At 39.8% G+C, this 21,387-nt stretch overlaps 1 protein-coding gene across 1 annotated transcript in view; it reads left to right on the top strand.

The window, feature by feature from the left end:
- The window catches only part of cpt1cb (carnitine palmitoyltransferase 1Cb), a 55,718-nt gene extending 35,436 nt beyond the window's left edge, over positions 1-20,282 (top strand). The window contains exons 14-19 of the mRNA XM_024272637.2: positions 7,340-7,504; positions 8,772-8,900; positions 10,045-10,200; positions 14,229-14,342; positions 16,368-16,460; positions 18,883-20,282. Of these exons, the coding sequence (XP_024128405.1) occupies positions 7,340-7,504; positions 8,772-8,900; positions 10,045-10,200; positions 14,229-14,342; positions 16,368-16,460; positions 18,883-19,005 (780 nt within the window). The 3' untranslated portion in view covers positions 19,006-20,282. The remainder of the gene's footprint in view (positions 1-7,339; positions 7,505-8,771; positions 8,901-10,044; positions 10,201-14,228; positions 14,343-16,367; positions 16,461-18,882) is intronic.
- Positions 20,283-21,387: the final 1,105 nt, after the last annotated feature.

Below are 21,387 nucleotides of genomic sequence, written 5' to 3'. Positions count from 1 at the left end.
TTTTTCTTCCACTGTTAGGGGAGCTCTAACCGGAAATAGAATCAAAAACAAGAGACAAACAATCTATGCACATCTTTGGGTGAACTACAAAACAGCCAGGATGAGAAAGCTGCAGGTGGCGTATAATGATGCTTTAAGAGTAGTTTTAAGGAAGCCTAGATGGACTAGTGCAAGTGAGCTGTTTGTTTTTAACAGAGTTAACACCTTACATGCTCTACTGCGCAACCTCATATTCAAGTTCATTTGTAGGCTGGACTCCACTAAAAACGCTCTTATTATGTCCATACACAACATCAGGTTTAGTGCCATTCGCTTTTGTTCTAGTATTTGGAAACACTGGAGGAGCTGTCTTTTTATCTTCCCGTTTTAATTAATTTATATTGGGTTTTTAACTATTGTGCTTTTAAGTAATGTATTCTTAAATATGTTTTACATTCTCTGGAGATTTTTAACTATTGTATTTTTTATTTCATTATTATTATATTATTTTATTATTATTTTTGTTTTTATCATCTTGTATTTGGTGTGTAGTCTTGGCACTGTACGTGTACTAACTATTGTTTATGATCCTGTTTCACCTATTGGACTACGAGTCTGGAATAAAGCCTATCTATGTAAATCAGAATAGCCAACGCTACTTTTTCTTTAGCAGATAGAACACTCATGACAAATTACTAACTAACTCTTTTCAAATCCTCAATCCTTTATCATGGAAATCCCACAAAAAAGTTTGTGTGGTGCACATTTTAAGTTGAAGGCCATAGAGTTTGCTATCTAGGTAGGAAACCGCACTGGTCTACACAAGCTTAGCATCAATGAATCTATGCTGAGACGCTGGAGACAGCAGGTACAGACATGTACATTCACAATATAAAATTGTTCTCTACATGCAGTCAATATCACATTTTTCAACATAGATATCTGCGGCTTATAGTCCAGTGCGGCTTGTATTTCTTTTTTTTTCTTCTTTTTTTTAAATTTAGCAGGTGCAGCTTATAATCCAGAAAATACGGTACTTTCAATGAAAATTGTCAATATTTAGGAAAAACAGCTGCAACTTTACATTTTTGTGTCTCAATTTTTACAAATACTGCTTGCAAGATCAGGGAGAGACCATACATCAATCCAGATGACAGTTTTTCTGCACGATTTACGTCGAGGAAAAACAGTGTACCATGGCTCAAAAAAGGTTGAAAACAGGTTTAAAATGAGAGAACAGGACTTGTGGCTCACACTTGTACAACATTTAGGAGTTGTGATTGTGAGTATTAGGGCCAGTTTACAAACAAACAAAAAAAGTTAATTACGGCTTTAAATCTCGTATCTCATAACGGTTACATTTTGAGAATAATGTATATTTATGACTTAAAAAGTCTGTGGCTAAATTTGACTTTTTCACATAAACTTGCAAGAAAAGAGAGAAGAACCAAAGTTGTCTGTTCATCAGAAGATGAAAGACGTGTAGCATCTTGTGAAGCTTTATTTCCAGATCGGTGTCAAATACAAGGAAATTCAGAATTTTTTGGCGACTCAAAATCAAACTGTCAGTGAGGCAGAAAAGTGGAGGTAGAAATGACTGCAAGAGAACATCTGAGGAGACATTGATGGCTTCATCAAAAGGCTCTGCAGAGATCCTGTAAGTCACCATTCAATGACTGCTTTAAATAGTTATCGACCATCACATCACCCATCCCTAAGTTCATCTCAATTCAGTTTACCTGAAGAGGAAAACTCTTTACTGGTGTAACCAGTGAGAAATTCAAAGGTTTTAAGGCTTCTTTCATTCTTGGAAAAGTTTTACTCTGACATGTATGCCAGAAGTATAATTAGCAGGAAGTCTTTGGTGAAAAAACAAAGGCAACAAAACACGTCTTTGTTATTAAAATATAGAATCTTTTTTTCTTATTTTGCACTGTTAGCTTTAACACTTGACCCATGCTTTCATACAACATGAAGAATGTGTTTTTGTATTTTTACAGCAGTGTCTAAACCAGGGTTGTCAAACTCAATTGACCTGGAGGCAGAGTATGGGCTGTATAGGGTTCCATTTGTGCCAAAAATATGTTTTTGCATCCATTGTCTGTGTCGACTGAACAAGTTTGTTGAACATTTGTTTGTCTTTGTACTACTAAGCTATATCTTCTGTGTGTCCTGTAAAACGACAGGAGCTAACGACGCTAACAACTGTTGCTAAGGACTTTTCTAACAACCAGATCCAACGACAACAGCAAATGCAACGTTTTAAGCATAAAGCAAACGGAAACATCACAAAGCAAATGCAAAGCTATCATCCACAAACCGTGGACATGCAGAAGATGTTGCTTAGTAGACGTTGAACTTTGATATTAATGCACGGGCCGCAAAATAATTACTTAAGGGCCGCAAATGGCCCGCGGGCCGCTAGCTTGAGACCTCTGGACTAGACCAAATGAAGGGACTCAGCCTTTTATAACTTTAAGAACCTAACTTTTTAACAATAATATGAATAAAAACAGCTTAAACCTTAAATAACGTTCAATGTTTTACTGTTTGTAAAAACATTTTTTGTAAAAATTATGCAAGTTAGAAATAAGCGCAAGGTAACATCGGACAATTAATAACAATAAAATGAAATGATCTGGAGGGCCAGATCCGGCCCCTGGGCCTTGACTTTGACACATGATTTAAATCCTCAAAGTTCACATCCCGTTCTTGTCAGAATAAAGCATTTACAAATCTTGTTTAAAAAAACGTATTTAATTTGGCTTGTGATCCTATTGAAGACACAAGTCAACACGGGTGTTGGATTGTTTAAAAAATATTACTTATGAGCAAAATAAAGGAATTAAGATTCAAGTGAAAATTCAATCTGAAACATCAGATCTATTGTACATAGTTGGGATTTTTGAAAGATTCTGACAAAAGGTTTAGACTTAAACTTAATTGAGTTTTTAGAAAAAATCCCCTGCAGTCACAAAATAAGCATGAATGAGATCATTTTTGTTTCATTGAAGATTCTGGGAGGAACTGAAAGTCCCAAAAATTACTGACCAGTGAATGAAATCAAAAGGAAAAGGGAAATGTTTTTCCCCTAAGTTTACCACCCTGTGCATGCACGCACAAGGATTTCTAAAAAAAGTGTTTTTTGCAGTAGCATGTGTGGTCTAGTATCACAGAGATCGTGACATGTTTTATCTCTGGTGTGGCTGTTGATAAGAATAGAAGCACACTAAACCCCCCATCAGAAACGGAACATGAACGCAGTGGTTTGTTCCTGGTCATTCTGTGATTGATTTGATTCTTCTGTTTCTGGCTGTCTGCACGCGGGAGACTTTATCCAGCTTTTAGTGGATGATTCATCTGAATGAGTTTGAATTTTGGGTAGTTGTAAAGTCTTCCTGTGTTTAACGCAGACATGAGAGCAGACCACAGCGTTCTTTGAGGTTGAGCGGTTCATGTCAGGGTGGTGTTTACAGTCGACGCCTGCATGTGAGGATTTGACAAACATTTCTCTACGAAGTAATGCCGTTATGTGCTGGGTGTTGCTGTAAATGATGAGAAATGAGGTGTTTAGTGGAACCGAAGCCTCACCTCCTGTCCTTCTATCGTTCTGTCGTTCTGAGCACGATGAGGGCTGCAGACATCCATGTTTTCAGCAGACTGTTTTGACTCTCCACATTAAAATAAATGTCTTTTGGACTAGCGTGTTTGTCACCATCACACAGTTCATGTTTAAATTGGAAACAGTAAAGTCTAGGGCAGATTTATACAGTGTTTGATCCATTGCTCATTTTGTAGGTTTGCCCACTTATAAATAAATAGTTAGTCTGTCATCCTAGCAGTAGGTTAATGAACAGTGATTGATAGACATAAAATCAAGAGATCCACTTTAAATGATTTGTTAAAAATGTATTTGCACTTCATGGGGGATGTGAAGCTCCCTACCAGAAAGACTTGTTCATGCTGTGCTGTGATTTGCTCATCAAATTTCCATCAAACACTTGCCTTTTAATGCGGGTCAGATTTGCTGCTCAAAAATGTGTTCATATCCTGAGGCTTCACACGTGTGTGGGAGGAGCTTCTGTTGAGTTTTTTAGCCTCATCTCTCCATGGAAGCACTGACTGTATATCTCATACACGGTGAAGACACGGATGATGTTGAGAGATCAGGTTTGTTTATTGTGTGGAGCTCTACAATATCTCCTCTCCATGTCTGGATTCATGAGATCATTCAGAAACTCTCCAGTACGATGAAGCTCACCATCTGCTGCAGGAGCTGCACCTGAAGGATGGACGCTTTCAGCGGTACTTTCATCTCTGTGGTCCAGGTTAAAGACTGGCTGTCGCCGGTTAATCTGAGGAGGGAAAAATTAAAAAGATAATGATATTGGACGACCTTTTTAGGACCGTCTCGATGCAAACGACAAATATTAAGTTCTATCTTCTTTTCGGCTGGATTTTTCTTCGCCCCCGGTGTTGAACCGTTCCTGCTTTGTTTCCCGACCGTGGTTGGGGGACGCGGGGGAGATTTTCTGCTCTTCCTCCGGGGTTCTCCTCTGTGTTCGGAGCCTTCAGAGCCTCCAGAGCTTGAAGACAAAGAATCACTCTCAGATCTGAGAGGAACCTTTTATTCTTACTTTTCCTTGCTTTGCCAACTGACAACAACCGTCGGCACGCTAATGCGCTGCCTGTTTTTCTTTGTCTCCTCGCAGCGCACGCTGCTTCCCTCGTGCACGCGCGTACGCACTCTTTCCCCTGCCCTCTCTTGCACCGTGTCGAGCTAAAACGCACAGTTTGAAGCACGCGCACTCATTTCACAACACCCACAATCTTCTTGCAAAGAATAATAAATTCTTTACAGACACTATTTCCCTTATTGGCGGGGTTTGAGAACTGGAGACGCGCAGAATCCACGGATACGGAGACACGTGCACGCACACACACGCCAGTTCCTCTGTGTCTCCACCGACGCCTGCAGCTGAAGAATGTCCGCTACCGATCCAAACTCATCAAAAACACTTCTGATCTGCTTTGTAAAACATTTATTGAAGAACATTGGAGTGTTGATCAACATGAAAAGATGTTTCCCCTTTTTAATTCAGAACAAAAGGCAGTTCTTCAGCTCCAGATTATAATGATCCTCCGTGGTTATCTTTTTCTTTTCCCTCTGTTTCTGAGTCAGCTGATGCAGACTCTCTTTCACTGTTTTGACACACAGCTACATCATCAGTCTACACCCCGTATGAGCTTTCATGGTCCAACGCTCACTTGAAATGCCAGGACCGTTCCAAACCGGCCGAGAGGGGACCGGTCTGGTCGGACCACTCAGTGGAAAAGAGGCATTAGAGCTTCAGCTCTCTGTAGGTTTTCTAGAGGACTGAGGTCCAAAGAGTGCCTGACCACTCCACGACCTTCATCTGCTTCTTCTTCAGTCATTCATTGGGTTTCTTGGCTGTTTGTTTTGGGTCAATTTTCTGTTGGAAAACCCATCCAGGGAGGAAAAACTCACTTTTCCAGCACCTTTTTGCGTTAAACCATTGCAGCATAAAGTCTTCCCAATAGTTTTCTTGGTGATGTGGTTCCAGCTGCTTCAGATCATCATCTAACTCCTGCTGCTGTTTTAGGATGATCTCTCTCTGTTCTCATGATCATGGAAACCCACCAGGTCAGATCTGGTTTGGACCTCCAGACCTACAGGTGGATTGAAGCTCATGTTCTGGTATTTTGGCTCCAACAGTTGTGACCTTTAACCTCCAGCTTGTGGCTGATGGTTTGTAGTCCATCCCGGTCTACAATCTTCTCCCTTAAATCCACTGAAAGCTCTTTAGTCTTTCCGTGTAGGAGAGTTTGGAGTCTGACGGATTCTGTGGACAGGTGTGTTTTCTACAGGTGATCAGTTCAAACAGGTGTCTCTAGTTCAGGTGATTAGGAGAGTCTACCTGTTCTGTGTGAACCAGAACTCTTATTTCCCCTCAATGAAATGCAAAAATAGTCAGCGACTAATGTAATGGTCGATTAGTCGTTACTTATATGATATGAAGTCAGAGTGTAGTAAAGCTGAAGTTATAATGGCATTCTGCTAGATTTATGGACTATTTTGGCATTTATTAAGGATTTTCAGGCAATTTTGTAGATTAGCTTATATTTCAGTTGCATGCTAGCTGTTTTGGCAAATTTAGGCTTTTCTTTTTACGTTTTTTAGGCTAATTTGGCATTTAACTAATATTTTAGCCTTCTATCAGCTTCAGTGTTTTCAGACATTTTCATCAAATTCAGCTTACAGCATTCACACTAGCATTATCACAGGTAATGCTATATATCTAATTTTTAGTTAATCTAAAGCTAATGATGGTTAAGATCTGTGCTGTACATCCAGTTTTCACATGACCAGATTAGTCGACTAATTGGAGACAAATGATCGTTGATTAGTCGACTATTAAGATAATCGTTTGTGGCAGCACTGCTCATGAGTGAAACCTTTCTACAGAGAGGGTGAAGAGGTCGAGCTGCTCATCACTGCAGTGTGTTGTCCTGCTCACATACAGATTCTGGAATTACTACTCTGGAATGAGCAGCTTTTGGAACAGCTGGGTTTATTTCTGGGGAATGCACAATTGGGGAAATAAAAGTCTAAAGTTAATCCGATCCAAATTCTCCGCTTCTCCCCTCGTCCCTTCCCCTTAGCCTTCTCCCTTCGTTTATCCCTCCGTGATTGCTCCAAATGGAGGGTGATGAAAAAATGGTCTCTAATATTTCAGACAAGACTTTGGTTCAATGACGTCATCCGCTAGCTTTAGCGTGGAGCTTCCAGCGCTGGAATAAACATAACAACCGCGGTTTTATTAGTCTTTACTTACATTTAAATGTAAACTTCTGTGGTTCAGAGCACACCAAAGTGAAGAAAAGAGCTTCTTAGCGCAACATGGTTTACTCTCACGATAGCGGACTTTAGACCCCTCTGTTTGGAGTGTGAAATCTAAAAAATAAGAATTCCGGACACGACTTTGACTTAAACTGCCCCTCCAAATCAAGGAGGAGGGAGACGGGGAGTATTCGGATCAGGCCAAAGTCTCAGCTGTCTCCTTAAACATCAGAGGAGCAATAGATGAGATAAAATCCTCTCTCTAGCTGTCTGCTCGGAGTGGGGTCTGGGGACCTTCTGTGTTTCTGTGTCATGTGCTGCTTGTTAAAGAAAATCTGACTGTCAGATTACATTTCATTAGCTCCATTGATCAAAGTGTTTTAATTCCTACACACAAGTCAAACTCAGAGAATACATTTAAATGTATGTTTCTAATCCAAACCGAGCCTGGATTATTCACAGTAAAGAGCTCACGTGAAGGTTTTGTTCTGATTTCAGGTCCAGGATCAGGTTGTCAGCTCCTTGACTGTTGCCAGAGCTCTTGCAGATGATGTGGACTGCCATGTGTTTCCCTTCAGAGACTTTGGAAAAGGAAGGATCAAGAAACTCCGTGTCAGCCCCGACGCCTTCATACAGATCAGCCTGCAGTTGGCGTACTTCAGGGTAACAACCGAACACTTTGAAAAAAGATGTCCTCTGTTTGCTTTCTCCTACGCCTGTCTGACTGTGATGATGATTTCTTTTTTAAGATTGTACCTCCTGAACTTTAAAGAATGACCAGACATTCATTATTTCTATCTGAGGATGCTACGAATGGAAGAAAAGTGTTAAAATAAAGGTTTCTAAACGATAAGAAACATTATTAAGAACTTCTCCTCTGTCCTTTGAAATGAAGAAAATATAAGTCAAATAAATGTCCTGAGAAGAAGCACAAGAGAATAAACAAAGAGAATGAGGATGTAGAGGAGTGTTGGAGCATTTCTCTCTTCTATCAATGAAGTCCTTTAACAGCAGTCACAGGTTCCACTGAGGCAGTGGGGTTATGATGGTTTAGGTCAGAGGTATCAAACTCAATAGTACAAGGGCTCCAAATCCAAAACACACCTTAGGTCACGGGACGAACAGGATAAACATTTAGTGAACACTCTAAACTACATTTTTAAAACTTTAATACCTTAACTTTAACATAATTATGAACTAGATATATAACATTACCTGTGATAATGCTAGTGTGAATGCTGTAAGATGAATTTGGCCACTAAAAATACTAGTGCTAATAGCTGAAAATGCTGAAGCTGATAGCCAGCTAACATAGTAGCTAAATGCCAAATTAGCCTGAAAAACTAAAAAAAAAAAAAAAAAAACTAGGTTAGGCAAAACAGCTAGTATGTAGCTGAAATATTAGCCTAACTCTAAAACAACCGAAACAACAAAAAATCCTAAATTAGCCATAACAGCTGGCATGTAAATATTTGCCCAACTCCATATAGGCTAAAAAAAAAATGAAAAGGAAAAGCCCAAATTAGCTAAAACAGCTAAAATATTATCTAAGCTCCATAATAGCCTAAAAAGTCTCAGTAAATGCCAAAATAGTCCAATAAGCTATTATAAGGCCAATTTTTAACACTTTAAGACCATAACTTTTTAACATAACTATGAATAATAAAAATGCAGGAATATTATTCCAGAATAAATCAACTTAAACCTTAAATAACTTTCTATATTTTACTCTCCATAAAAATGTATTCTGTCAAAATTATACAAGTCAGAAATAAGCTCAAGATAACATCGGGTCATTAATAACAATACAATAGAATTATCTGGGGGCCGGATATAATTACTCAGAGGGCCGGATCCGGCCGTCTGGCCTTGACTTTGACATGTGGTGTTCAGGATTGATGTTTCATGACGCTCTCTGTTATGGTTCCAGGACCGTGGCAGCTTCTGCCTGACCTACGAAGCTTCCATGACCCGGCTGTTCAGGGAGGGCCGCACAGAGACGGTCCGGTCCTGCTCCAACCAGAGCTGCGCCTTTGTCAAAGCTCTGGAGGCCGGAGAGGTAATGGATGCCTCCCCACTCAGCCGGGCTTTTAATCAAACCAATCTAGTGTTTACGGTTGCTGGAAAAATAAACCTCCTTAAAAGTTTCCCATCAACTGTCGGGAAAGTTCTTTAGTTAATCATCTCCAGTTTGACTGAGGGAGAAGAAGCTGTGTGTTTGGATCGTCACTTATAATTAAATTCACCAATCAAGATCAACAATTTATCAAACCTCATTTCTCGCTATTTGATTTAAATGTATGAATGGTTGCTATATGTGCGTCTTTTTACTGGTTCCATTCAGATAATATGTTTACAACAGAATATCAGGATCAACTAAACTTAACAAAAAAAAAACAGGTTATGAAAAAAAAGATTTTTATCATTTCATAGAATGTCAAACTCAGTAGTTTTTCTCAACTTCCTGGATCACTATAGCAGTAAACAAAACATAAACATCACTGTAGAGTTCGTATCATGTGGCTGTAAATCCTGAGAATGTTCTCCCTATAGCTGACTGCAGCTCCAGTAGATCCATGACAGGAGTAGGTCCATCTCACACGGAGCACAACATGAACAGAATATGAAAGAATTTGGGATCATTTCAGTATTATGGATAATTGTTTATTTGTCTTGAATCATTTCTGTTAGTAGGAAAACAGTTTGATGTAAGGGACTAAAATAAAACATACTTGACCTTAAAATCCCTTTAATTCATTGTCAAATCAAAATTGTGACTTTAAACTGTGAATCGAGTCTTGATTGAAGCTACATCCCTAATAGTTTTTTTTTATCATAAAATATATTTAAAACAAATGTTTTTCTCAAAACTTTTTTCAGAAAACTGAACTTCAGTTTTTTTTTATTTCTAACTTGATAGTTTTACTTTGAAACTGAGAACTTTCACAAAAGCTTTACTTTGAAGAGTTATTTACCTCTGTTGACAGTAGCTCATTCGTTTTGTTTTCTAATAATTAAAATCCAACAAAATTCTGCATTTTAGAGCAATAAATTATTAGTCTGAATGTTTTTTTTTTTTAACTACACTCCACTATATTTATAAAGATCATAAAACGGCAACCTTGGATGTCAGAAATATTCGTACTGGAGTTTTTGGGAGCAGATCTTGGATATCAGAGTTTCTAACTGATGTGGTTCTGCAGGGACCGGAGCAGTGCAAACGTCTCTTCCGCCAGGCTTCTGAGAAGCACCAGAACCTGTACCGCATGGCCATGACCGGAGCTGGAATAGACCGACACCTCTTCTGCCTGTACGTGGTCTCCAAGTACCTGGGCGTGGATTCACCTTTCCTCAAAGAGGTGAGCGGCTCGCCTCTTCACTGCCAGAGTTCCTCACTGCTTCTAGCTTCGCTTCCCCACCGCGTCTTCTGTTCCTGTTTGATGAGAATGCAAAGCCACTGTTTCCAGATAAATTCAACGAATGTGTGAGAGTAGAGCAGAAGTGATGGTTAACGCACAGTGCAGAAGTTCAACCGTCCACTCTCACTTCTGCTGGCTCCTTTGTCCTTTCAGATTTTAGTTTCTTGAATCTCTGAAGTGAACATGGAGAGAGGAAGCTGGAACTGGGACAACTTCCTTCCTTAATCCCGTCAGAAAATAGACTGACGACGTGTAGCACAGATGTTTATCAAGCCAAAGGCCTGGCTGAGATAAGCCTGTAGTTCACTATAATTACCCTATGAGAGAGTTGAGATTTCACTTGACAGCTGTTGGAAAAGTCCAGTGTTCATGTGGGGGAAAGTCCACTCTGAGGAAACATGTTAGCGTTTAAGTTTAAAGGCTGCATTCAGCTGTAGCCGCTCAATGTCCCAGTCCAAATGAGGCCTCGATGGAGCTGAAAGCGCCGCAGAAAGCACAAGAAAAGATGTGCTTCCAGACGACTTCAGAGCAATGTTCCCGCCATAGACTGTATATAAGAACAACTGGACTGAGCGAGGCCCCCTCCTTCCGTTGTTCTCTTTATCTTTAGATAAAAGTCATTCAGGGCTGTTCGGTGGTCCTCCAGGTCTACCATATCCAAGCCCAGCCAGCTGCTGCTTAGCTCCATCAGATGTCTCCACAATCTGGTTGAATGGACACACCTGGTCCAGGTAATCAGGGTGTCCATGGAGATGTGGAAACAGGTGGAGTGGTAGATCTGGAGGACCAGGAATGAGCAGCCCTGGTAGAAGATGTGTAACATGTACACATTTTAGAGATGACATTTTTTACTTTACATCATGCACCATTTTAAACTCATAAATTATCCCTTAAATGTTCTTTTAATCATTATTACCCATAAATGAAGGTTCTTGTTAAATGATATCACAGTCAGTGCAAGTCTGCTGCTTGGGGACTTAGTTTGTCCTTCTCCCTTCTCCAGTGATTGTAGCCCTTGTCCAGATTGATTCGTTTACGTCTATGAATCCTAGGATAATCCTACGTATTATCATCTTCATAGTAATACATAAATAGAACAGATGAGGCGTTTATAATGAAAACAGCAACAATCCCGTTTCTGCTGTAAACTGTGAGCTGCGTGATGGCGGTCTCTGGTCTGTGGTGAGGGTTCGAGAGCTCAGGGAGGATCCTGCTGCCTGAGCGGGATCGGATCCCCCGGGCGGGAACAGCGGCCGTGGCAGGACGGCTGGGATGAATGGGGTGTAAGTCACTAAACGCTCCTGAGGGCTGGATTGGTCCTTCGTCGGGGACACAGCAGTCCAACTGACAGACGTTCTCCGCTGACCGGCTGAATGTCTGCAGAACTTTTTTCTTTTTACATTTTTTTAAAGTAACCAAACTCCGCTCCGCAGTGACCTATGTATCAGAGGATGTTCGATTGGCCGATTAGCATGTCAATCAAGGGATGTATTCACGGGGAGGAAGAGGAAGATTATTCATGGGCGTATTATTATTTTTTTAATATGTATTTATTTTTTTTGTTTCTGATGAGCTGTGATCTACCCACATGTCCTTAATGAGCACCCCTGTTTTATTTGATAATTTTATTATAAGTTCAGTAGGAGTTTTATTTTGTGTGCAGGACAAAGGTTCTGGGAGCTGTGTGCGATTGAACACGTGCACATCTTAGAGAGAACAGTGCTTCAGAGTAGGGCTGCCACGATTAGTCGACTAATCGACGATTAATCGACTATTAAAATAGTCGACGACTAATTTAATAGTCGATTAGTCGTTACTTTATATTATATGGAGTCGGGGTGTAGTAAAGTTGAAAGTTATAATGATATTCTGCTAGCTTTTTGGACTATTTTGGCATTTATTAATGTTTTTTAGGCTAATTTGGAGTTTGGCTAATATTTTAGCTTCATGCTAGCTGTTTTGGCTAACTTAGGCTTTTTCATTTTTTAGGCTATTTTTTTGTTTAGCTAATTTTTCAGTTACATGTCAGTTGTTCTGGCTAACTTGGGCTTTTTTTTTGTTTTTAGGCTGTTTTGGAATTTAGCTAATATTTCAGCTACATGCTAGCTGTTTTGGCTAACTTTGGCTTTTTTTTTTTAATTTAATTTGGCCTTTAACTAATATTTTAGCTGGCTATCAGCTTCTTCAGCTATCGTCACTAGCATCTTTTGCGGCCAAATTCAGCTTACATTCTATCTACAATAATGCTAGTGTGAATATATCCAGTTTTTAGTTACTTTAAAGCTATTGGTGGTTAAGATGTGTGTTTTACATCCACTTTGCGCATGACCCGATTAGTTGACTAATCGGAAAAAATAATCGGTGATTAGTCGACTATTAAAATAATCGTTTGTGGCAGCTCTACTTCAGAGCCTCGCTAGTAAAGCTGAAAATAGAATTCCTCCTAATTTAGTGTGTTTATTTCCTCCTAAAATGCTGTTGGTTACCAACCCCCAGTCTGCTCATGGCCTAGCTGAACTTACCCCCCACCACCCCCGACGCCCGGAGGAAGAGCAGCTTTATAAAGAAGATGGAGCTAAGATTTCACAGAAAACACAAATGTGCTGATTCCTCCAGACTGTGGTGTGACGACTGAGAGATGGAAGGTTTTTGTGTGTAAAACGTAGTGTTTCATTAGAATATATGGAGGGACAGGAGTTCTCAAAGTCTTTGTAGCAGAGGGCTAAATTAGGAACTCGACATTACACTGGGGGTCAATGGATATACAGAAAAATGTTGTTCTTAGTAACTTTAATGACCAAGTGTCATTTGTACAGTTAACAGAGCAGACAGAGCAAGATTTGAAACATTGTTTTAACTGATAAATATCATCAATTTGGTCAACATCAGAGCTGTGTGATGTCCATGTGAGCTACTTTCATATATATTGAAGGGCTTTCTACGCCGGTGTTGAGCCAAGGTACGTTCCCCCGGCCAGAATGTGTTTCCCCGCTCTCACGCATTGGTTTGATTCGTAAAACTTTACATAGCTTTGGGGAGTTTGTCGTATTTGCATATTTTTCCGCATATTCTACATAAAACAACAACAGCGTTTTATGTTATAAAATGATCTTTGTTTGGCTAATTTAGGATAAGAAACACAATTTATGAAAGTTACTTTATTATGAAAGCGTTTCACAATGAACAATTAATAAATAGTTGTTTCTTCTACAGCAAATCTCTTCTGCAGCGACCCGATAGAATCTGTGCCCCCTCATGTTGTTTTAGGTAGAATAAGAGCGGGAAAATTAAATAACCATCAACTATGATTTATTGAGGGTCACAAAACCCCTGTGGGCCGCACTTTGAGAACCCTTGGTACAAGAGTACTGGACTGTGTGACTCCTCCCTCCTCCATTTCCAAACAGGAAGTGCCTGCTGGCTCCAAGAACCCAGAATCCCACAGACTTCTATAGAGAAATAAACGGCTATTGCTCAGTCATTCTATTGGTCAGAATAACCATTCTGGCGCTGATACATTTGTTTTTTAACATCTTCTTGAAAATTGTCTTTCTTTCATATTTTTTTCTTTATTGGAAGTTATTGAAGTTGTAAACTGAATGATCAGTTCCTCTATAAAGCCACTGGGCCCCCATGATGATTGAAGCGTATGAATCCCCGCTTTCAAGTGTCAGGGGTGTGGACTTCTAACAAGCTCACTCCTGATTGGAGATGGTGGTTGCCGTAGAAACGATGACTCAGACCGATCACTGCTTACTAATGATGTCAGGCTCCAACATGGCGGCTTTGCACTATGAAAAAATGCCAACTGAATAGGCTTCATTTGGTTGGAACCGGAAGGATGGCATTCTGACCGGTCCAGTTCTCTTTTACAGTCAAAGGCTTGCTCTCATGAAAGCAGCGTTTTGGATCCACATCCTCATGAAGTTGTTTCCTCGCCTGCTTTCTTTCCTCTGAACCAAACGCAGGTTCTGTCAGAGCCGTGGCGCCTCTCCACCAGCCAGACTCCGGTGCAGCAGATGGAGCTGTTCGACCTGAAGAACCACCCGGACTTCGTATCGCTCGGTGGAGGGTTTGGACCTGTAAGTACCAAAGTCTTCCAGAGTCGCCCACATGTGAGCAAAAGGGACAAAATGTGGTTGATCAGGTTTTGGCTGTCAGAAACAAGGCAGTAATCTAAGGGTAACATAATGGAGAACTCTTTTTCTGATGCTTAGAAGAATTTTGCTCTTTGATCAATCTTGATCAATCAAGTTAACCCTTTAACGCCGGAGCTTTAGTATTTAATATTTAACCATTTAGACCAGAGGTGTCAAACTCATTTTGGTTCAGAGGCCACATTCAATCCATCTGATCTCAAGTGGACCGGACCAGTAACATAACAAAACAACCTGAGGTCAACTTGTCTGTAGCTTTGTTTTGTTTTTCTCAGTTGGAAAAAATGCCTCAAACAGCCTAGTAATCTTTTGGTAATTGTGGTGTCACACCTGATCATTTTATAGCAAATTAACATCAGTGAGGCTAGCAGGGAACCGTATCTTACCCAGACGTGGCACACGCTTCCACAGAAATAGTTTATTTCTTGATCTCTTGTTATGCTGGTATTTCTTTCCCTTTGGTTCCCCTAGTGGCGGAAAATCCACATTGCAGCCATTTCTTTAAATAACCATAACTCGCCACAGGAATGGGCTAGAACAGATCAGTCCTGCTCCAGAAATCCTGCCTTATCTGCTGCTGATTACCTGGATCAGGTGTGTTTGGCTAGTAAGGAGCTTCAATGGCGGGTTGATTGGAAAACATGTATGACATCATCTCTGAGGAATGACTTTGGACAACCCTGGGCTAGAAACTTGTTTTTTCATTATTTTACATCAACATCTTTATACTTTATGTTTGACACCCCTGATTTAGGTAATTCATGGAATTCCAATGGATTCTGAAGGACAGTAAAGCAGCCTCGGGCTGATATGCAACAATTTACATCAGTGAAGTGTTTGTATGCTCTATGTAAATCATGCTTCTCCAAAACGCTGCAAAGCCAATATGAAAAGCTGCTTTTCTCTGCACCAGAATCAGCTGCTCCACAGGTATTGTGTAAACCATGTGTTAAAGTCAAAGCCCGGGGGCCGGATCCGGCCCTCCCAGTAATTCTATCCGGCCCTCCAGATCATTTTAATTGTCATTAATGGTCGATGTTATCTTGCGCTCATTTCTAACTTGTATAAATTCCATATATTTTTATGAAAGGTAAAATATTGAAAGTTATTTCAGGTTTAAGTTGATTTATTCTGGAATGATATTCCTGGCTTTTTATTATTCATCATTATGTTAAAAAGTTAAAGTTTTAAAAATTGGCATTCTGCTAGTTTTTTGGACTATTTTGGCATTTACTAAGATTTTTTTAGGCTGTTTTGGAGTTTAGCTAATATTTCAGCTACATGCTTTGGCTAATTTAGTCTTTTTTTCAAATTTTTTTGTCCTTTTTGAAGTGGTGCTAGCTTTTTCGCATTTACTGAGAGTTTACCTAATATTTCAGCTACATGCTGGCTGTTTTGGCAAATTCAAGCTTTTTTCAGTTTTTTGGCTATTTTGAAGTTTAGCTGTTATTTCAGCTACATGCTGGCTGTTTTGGCTAACCTAAGTTTTTTTTTTTGTTTTTTTTTTTTAGGCTAATTTGGCATTTAGCTAATATTTTAGCTGGTTATTATCAGCTTCAGCGTTTTCAGCTTAAGCATTTTTAGCTGCCAAATTCCTCTTACAACATTCACACTAGCATTATCACAGGTAATGCTATATATCCAGTTCATAATTATGTTATAAAGTTTAAAGTTTTCTAAATGTAGTTTGTGTTCAATAAATGTTTATCCTGTTGGGCCCGCAACCTAAGGTGTGTTTTGGATTTCGGCCCTGATTGAGTTTGACCCCTGCTGTAAACGATCAAAGAGTTGCAGTATTTCAAAGAGCATGTGTTCTGTAGGTTGGTCACCTGTGACATTTCCGGTGTTAAAGGGTTAACTTTTCTAAATGATGGAATAGGAGACAGATCCAAATGTTTTCGTTCTGCAGCACAGGAGAAGAACTTAAGTGCTTTTTGCTTCTGTCTTCAGGTCGCTGACGACGGTTATGGCGTTTCATACATCATCGTCGGTGAAGATATGATCAACTTCCATGTGTCCTCTAAGCACTCCTGCGGTGAAACGGTAAGTCTCCTTTAGCTGGGGTCCACCTGAGTGGGTGAGCCCTGAGCTGCACTTAGTGTTTCGTTTTTAATAGATGTTTCTTTTCTCCCTATATTTACTTTCTTTAACAAAGAATACAAATGACAGAATATTTTTACAACTATTTTATTTGAACATTTTCTTTGGAAATTGTCTCGAAGACAAAATGTAACTAAATAAAAACTGTAAAAATGTTTGTAGCAGTGAGCTACCGCTAGCTAATAAAGAAAAGTGATACAGTCGTTCAGCAGAACACTTTTGGGAGCAACAGCCGTCAAACTCATGTTGATGTTTGTGCTTTGATGCTCCAAGTTTGAAGTTTTTGACTCACCAGCCAAGTTGGCCAGTAGATAAAAAAAAAAAACTAAGCATATTTTTTTACTGGACACATTTTCACTAAGAAATTTATTTTATTTAAAAAATGTTATGTTTTCAGCTCAACATCTAGATCTAATGTTATAAAGAGAATACTAACAGTACAAAGTGGATTCATGTCTGGTATTATTATATGTATAAAATACATTTTTTCTAAATGTACTATGAGTTAATGTTGTATTTATTTGGCTCATCTGAAAACATTGTCTGACTTTGTACCGATCTTCTGTCTTTACATATAGGAGACACGGTAACAGCTCGTTAGCATTAGCGGCTATCGTAGCATGCTAGCGTCAGTGTGTAACAACAGCACTGTCTTCAAATCAACACTTTCTGTAAATGTTCTGTTGCTGCTGTAGACCAGCAGCTTTATCCTCCAGATCTGTCTGGATCCTGTTGAAAATCCCCACAGCTGCTGCATCAGCCAGAGAGCTGAAGGCTTCACCGAGACGATTAGCAGGAGGAGGTGGTGGCTGGGGTGGGGGCTTTTTGCGGGATGCAAGTTTTATTCTTTTGTTTTTTCTTTTTTTCCCTCTCTCTCTGCCTCATTGAAGAATCTCCTCTGCTAGCTGCAGCTTTCATGTCTGCACTTTGCAAGAGACGAACACCGAACTACAGAAGTCCAAGAGAGCAGAGAGCTGGGAAAATGAAATATCGGTTTTCAAAAAATTGATCGTATAAAACAACAAATTTAATTGATTATATCGCCCAGCTCTATGAGGAGCGCGCATGTCTCACGTGCACAAAACCAACAGGCCCTGGCTCAGTACGCAGGATTCAAAAATACCTCTCACCTACTTACATGTCTCACATGTCTCACATGTAGTCTTAAGTCAGACCTGTCGCCCGCAGCATGCCCATAAAACGACATGACCATTCTCCTTACGGGTTCATCGAGAAGTCACCGGTATTTCCTGCAGGCCACCCTCATGCTCCGTACAGGTTTACCCAGTTCTAACCCGCAGATGGCTCATATCAACTGTAAGGACAGTTAGGAGTAAACTGCTCCGTGCTGACAGAGGCTCAGCCGCAGCTTTTCTAAAGTCATGTAATGGAGAGATTAATGCCCAATCGTGAAGCTCCATCAGACTCGTTATCCAGGAAGTGTCTGAAGAAGACAAGTTTGTTTCCTCGTGTACTCCAGACAAACAAAACAAATAATTCACTTTTGGTGGAAATTAGAAGTGCATCGTTTGTACCTGCAATTTGTAGGTTACATACTTAAAAGAGCAAATAAGCTTCAATATTTCCACCTCAGAAAGAATTTCTAAATGATGTTGAGTTTAAAACATGTGTCAAAGGTGAGGCCCGGGGGCCGGATCCGGCCCTCCAGATCATTTTATTTTATTGTTATTAATGACCCGATGTTATCTTGGACTTATTTCTAACTTGTATAATTTTGACAAAATATATGTCTATGGAGAGTAAAATATAGAAAGTTATTTAAGGTTTAAGTTGATTTATTCTGGAATAATATTCCTGCCTTTTTATTATTCATAATTATGCTAAAAAGTTTGTTTTAAAGTTTTAAAAATTGGAATTCTAATAGCTTTTTGGACTATTTTTTTCTTTAGTTTTTAGGCTAATTTGGCATCAGTTATCAGCTTCAGCAGCCAAATTCAGCTTACAACATTCACACTAGTATTATCACAGGTAATGCTATATATCTAGTTCATTATTATGTTATGAAGTTACAGTTTTAAAATGTAGTTTTAGTGTTTAATAAATGTTTCTCCTGTTCGTCCCGTGATCTAAGGTGTGTTTTGGATTTTGGCCTCCTGTGTGATTGAGTTTGACACTCCTTGTTTGAAGTGACGATGAAAGCTGAGAAACCAAAATTGATACCAATTATGTATGAAATAATTAAAATTGAACTAAATCAAAGCAAATTTCAGCCACTTTATTCACCATTACAGTTGAAATGTATTTTTTTAAGCAGAACTTTTTCTCAGTTTTCGGACTCTATCTGCTCCTTTCCTGTCAGTGCGGTTGTAGTCGCTGAACGCCATCTTTGTGTTCCTCTCCGCAGGACTCGCACAGGTTTGGAGCTCAGATCGCTAAAGCACTTCAAGAAATCATGGCGGTCCTGTCTGCCGACACCGCATCCTGCTCCAAAGGGCCGGCTCAGCCGCAGTCCAAGAAACTCCTCTAAGAGAAACCAAACCAGAGCTCCAAACTAAGAGCCCCGCCGTGCAAACGTGACCACCGATTAGTCGTTAACTAAGTTTTAGAGCAACCTTGTTTCCTCGCATTGACCACATTCACATCCTCTTTTGGCTGGACTCTTCTTAACTGGAAGAAACTAATGACCACAGTTTTACGGACTTCTTCGAGGAATGATATGATGCACACATTCTTGAGAAGGGAAGCCTTAAACAGCGTTTCTTAAGAAGGGAGTCTTTGAGGATCTGTGGATCTCTGACACAAAGCAGATGTTAGAAGAAACCACATTTCCATGAAGACGAGCTCCTCCTCTCAGTTCATAGCCGAGTTTTCACAATTGGGAAGAGGGAACAGAAAGGGTTTTCCAGTGGATCTATTGGAGAAGACCGTTGTCATGGTTACGTCTCGCCAGATTCATCACCTGTGATGTTCTTGCTGGAGGCGGTCTCCCTCTGTATCTGCAGCGTAAAGCTCCTTTCCTGTCTGCTGTGTGCCGCTGGAGCAGGAGCCCTCCCACTCAACCGGATGTTTGTGCGGATATTCCTGCTGGGCGCCGTCATCGCTGGGCTTTCCACAGCTTTTAGGAACTTTTTGGATTGTGTTAGCTTTTTTTTTTCGGCATAAAAATCACTGCAGTACAAAAGTATCTAATGATGTAAAAGTGAACAGAGAACAGAAGATTACAAAGGATTAAACACGTTTACTAAGAAATCAGGAGGGAAAAGGGCAACATCAATTTTACTTTTTTTTATAAAATATATTTGTTTTTAAGATGTATATAGCAAAAATGAAAGTGGAAAATGTTTGGTTTATCATTTGCTGTTAAATGAAAGCAGTAACTTGAGTCATGTAGGTGTATTGTTTTATTTTTTGGAAGTTTTTATTTTTCTTAAGACTTGTTGAGTTCACTCACAGTAAAACGGCATAAAGACTTCAGGCTTCAAAGCGTCTGAATCTCAGTTTTCAGAATTATGAACTGTGTTTAGTCTCCATTGTTTGATCTGCATGATGGAGGAGCAGGAACTGTTCTGTGTTTGAGATTAATCTCTAAGGACTAATCAAAACAAGCGCAGAGCTTCTGTTTCCCCTTCAAGTCCTGATGTGTGACAACCTGCTGCAGAGGTGAAGCTTCCATCGTTTCGGACCGTTTCTGCCCAGCCAGCAGTGGGGCATTCTCTGACCAGGTGTTGTCCTTGGTTTCTCTGTCCTTTTCCATGTACGGGTGAAGCAGAACCTTATGGAGCTATTTTAGGGCCTTAAATATTTGAAATCCAAATATTAAAAAAAAATTAAAATTTCATAAACTTTTTGCTAAATGGTAAAAAAATGGTAAATGGCGTATACTTGTATAGCTCTTTCTACCCTCCTTCAAGGACCCAAAGCATCTCACAGTCACAGACCCATTCACCCATTCACCCATTCACCCATTCACACACACATTCACACACTGGTGGTGGCTCCGCTGCCGAACACTGGCGCCAACCTCCCACCAGAGGCTATTCTAAAATAAACTTGTAAACTTTTGTTTTTTAGGTTTCAAAACTCAAAATTTCAATTCCTAAATTGAACGTCTCCTAATTGGCACTAAATCCATCCTAAACAGCATCTAGAATTCTCCATCCCCTTCAAAAAGTCCTCGTTATCCCCCTCCCCGCAGCTTAAGAGTCTGGGTGGGGTCTTCGGCAGTACTCTCTCCTTCCCCTCACACATCAATAGTATCCCTCCATGTGCGTTTTTCCACCTCCACAGTATCCGTCGTCTTCCCCAGCCCCTCAGTCCTCATTTATCGTGTTAAAAACAGCCATAGAAAACATCCTAATGCTTGCATGCGTTATCTGTTGTGACCTCAGGACTAGAGCGCTTGCTCTTTAACTTTTTCTCATGCAGGAAATGGGAGTTTGAGCCCCACAATAAACACAGCTGTTCTTCATGTTTGTTTCCTTTTTCTTTTGCTGACTGAAGGCAATACAGCCATTTTCTGACCGTAGTTATCCAAATCCTCCGTCAGTGAATACACAGACTGAACTTACCCTCCCTATCATCGATTTTGATTGGTCCTTTGTAGTAGTCGGGCCACATCGGGGCCAAAGGTTTTGAAACTGAAATTTTCTGATTCAAAAACAAACAAAAAAAAATAGTTGAAAGTGGAAAAAAAAGTTTTGAAATGGAAATTTTGAGTTTTGAAACCTAAAAAATTGAACATTTAAAGCTGAAAATATTCATGTTTATTTTAGAATAGCACAAAGTTTCGAACATTTTAAATCATTTTTGGCCAAACACCAATAATCTTTTCAATTTGTTTTATTTGGGTTTCAAATAATAATCGGCCCCAATTTAGCTCCATAGATCCCGACCTGCAGCTTCTCCTCAT

This window comes from Oryzias melastigma, linkage group LG8 (genome assembly GCF_002922805.2).
Source record: "Oryzias melastigma strain HK-1 linkage group LG8, ASM292280v2, whole genome shotgun sequence".
NCBI classification, from domain to species: Eukaryota; Metazoa; Chordata; class Actinopteri; order Beloniformes; family Adrianichthyidae; genus Oryzias; species Oryzias melastigma.
Note: the sequence above shows the minus strand (reverse complement) of the source record. Positions and strands in the feature narration are given on the sequence as shown.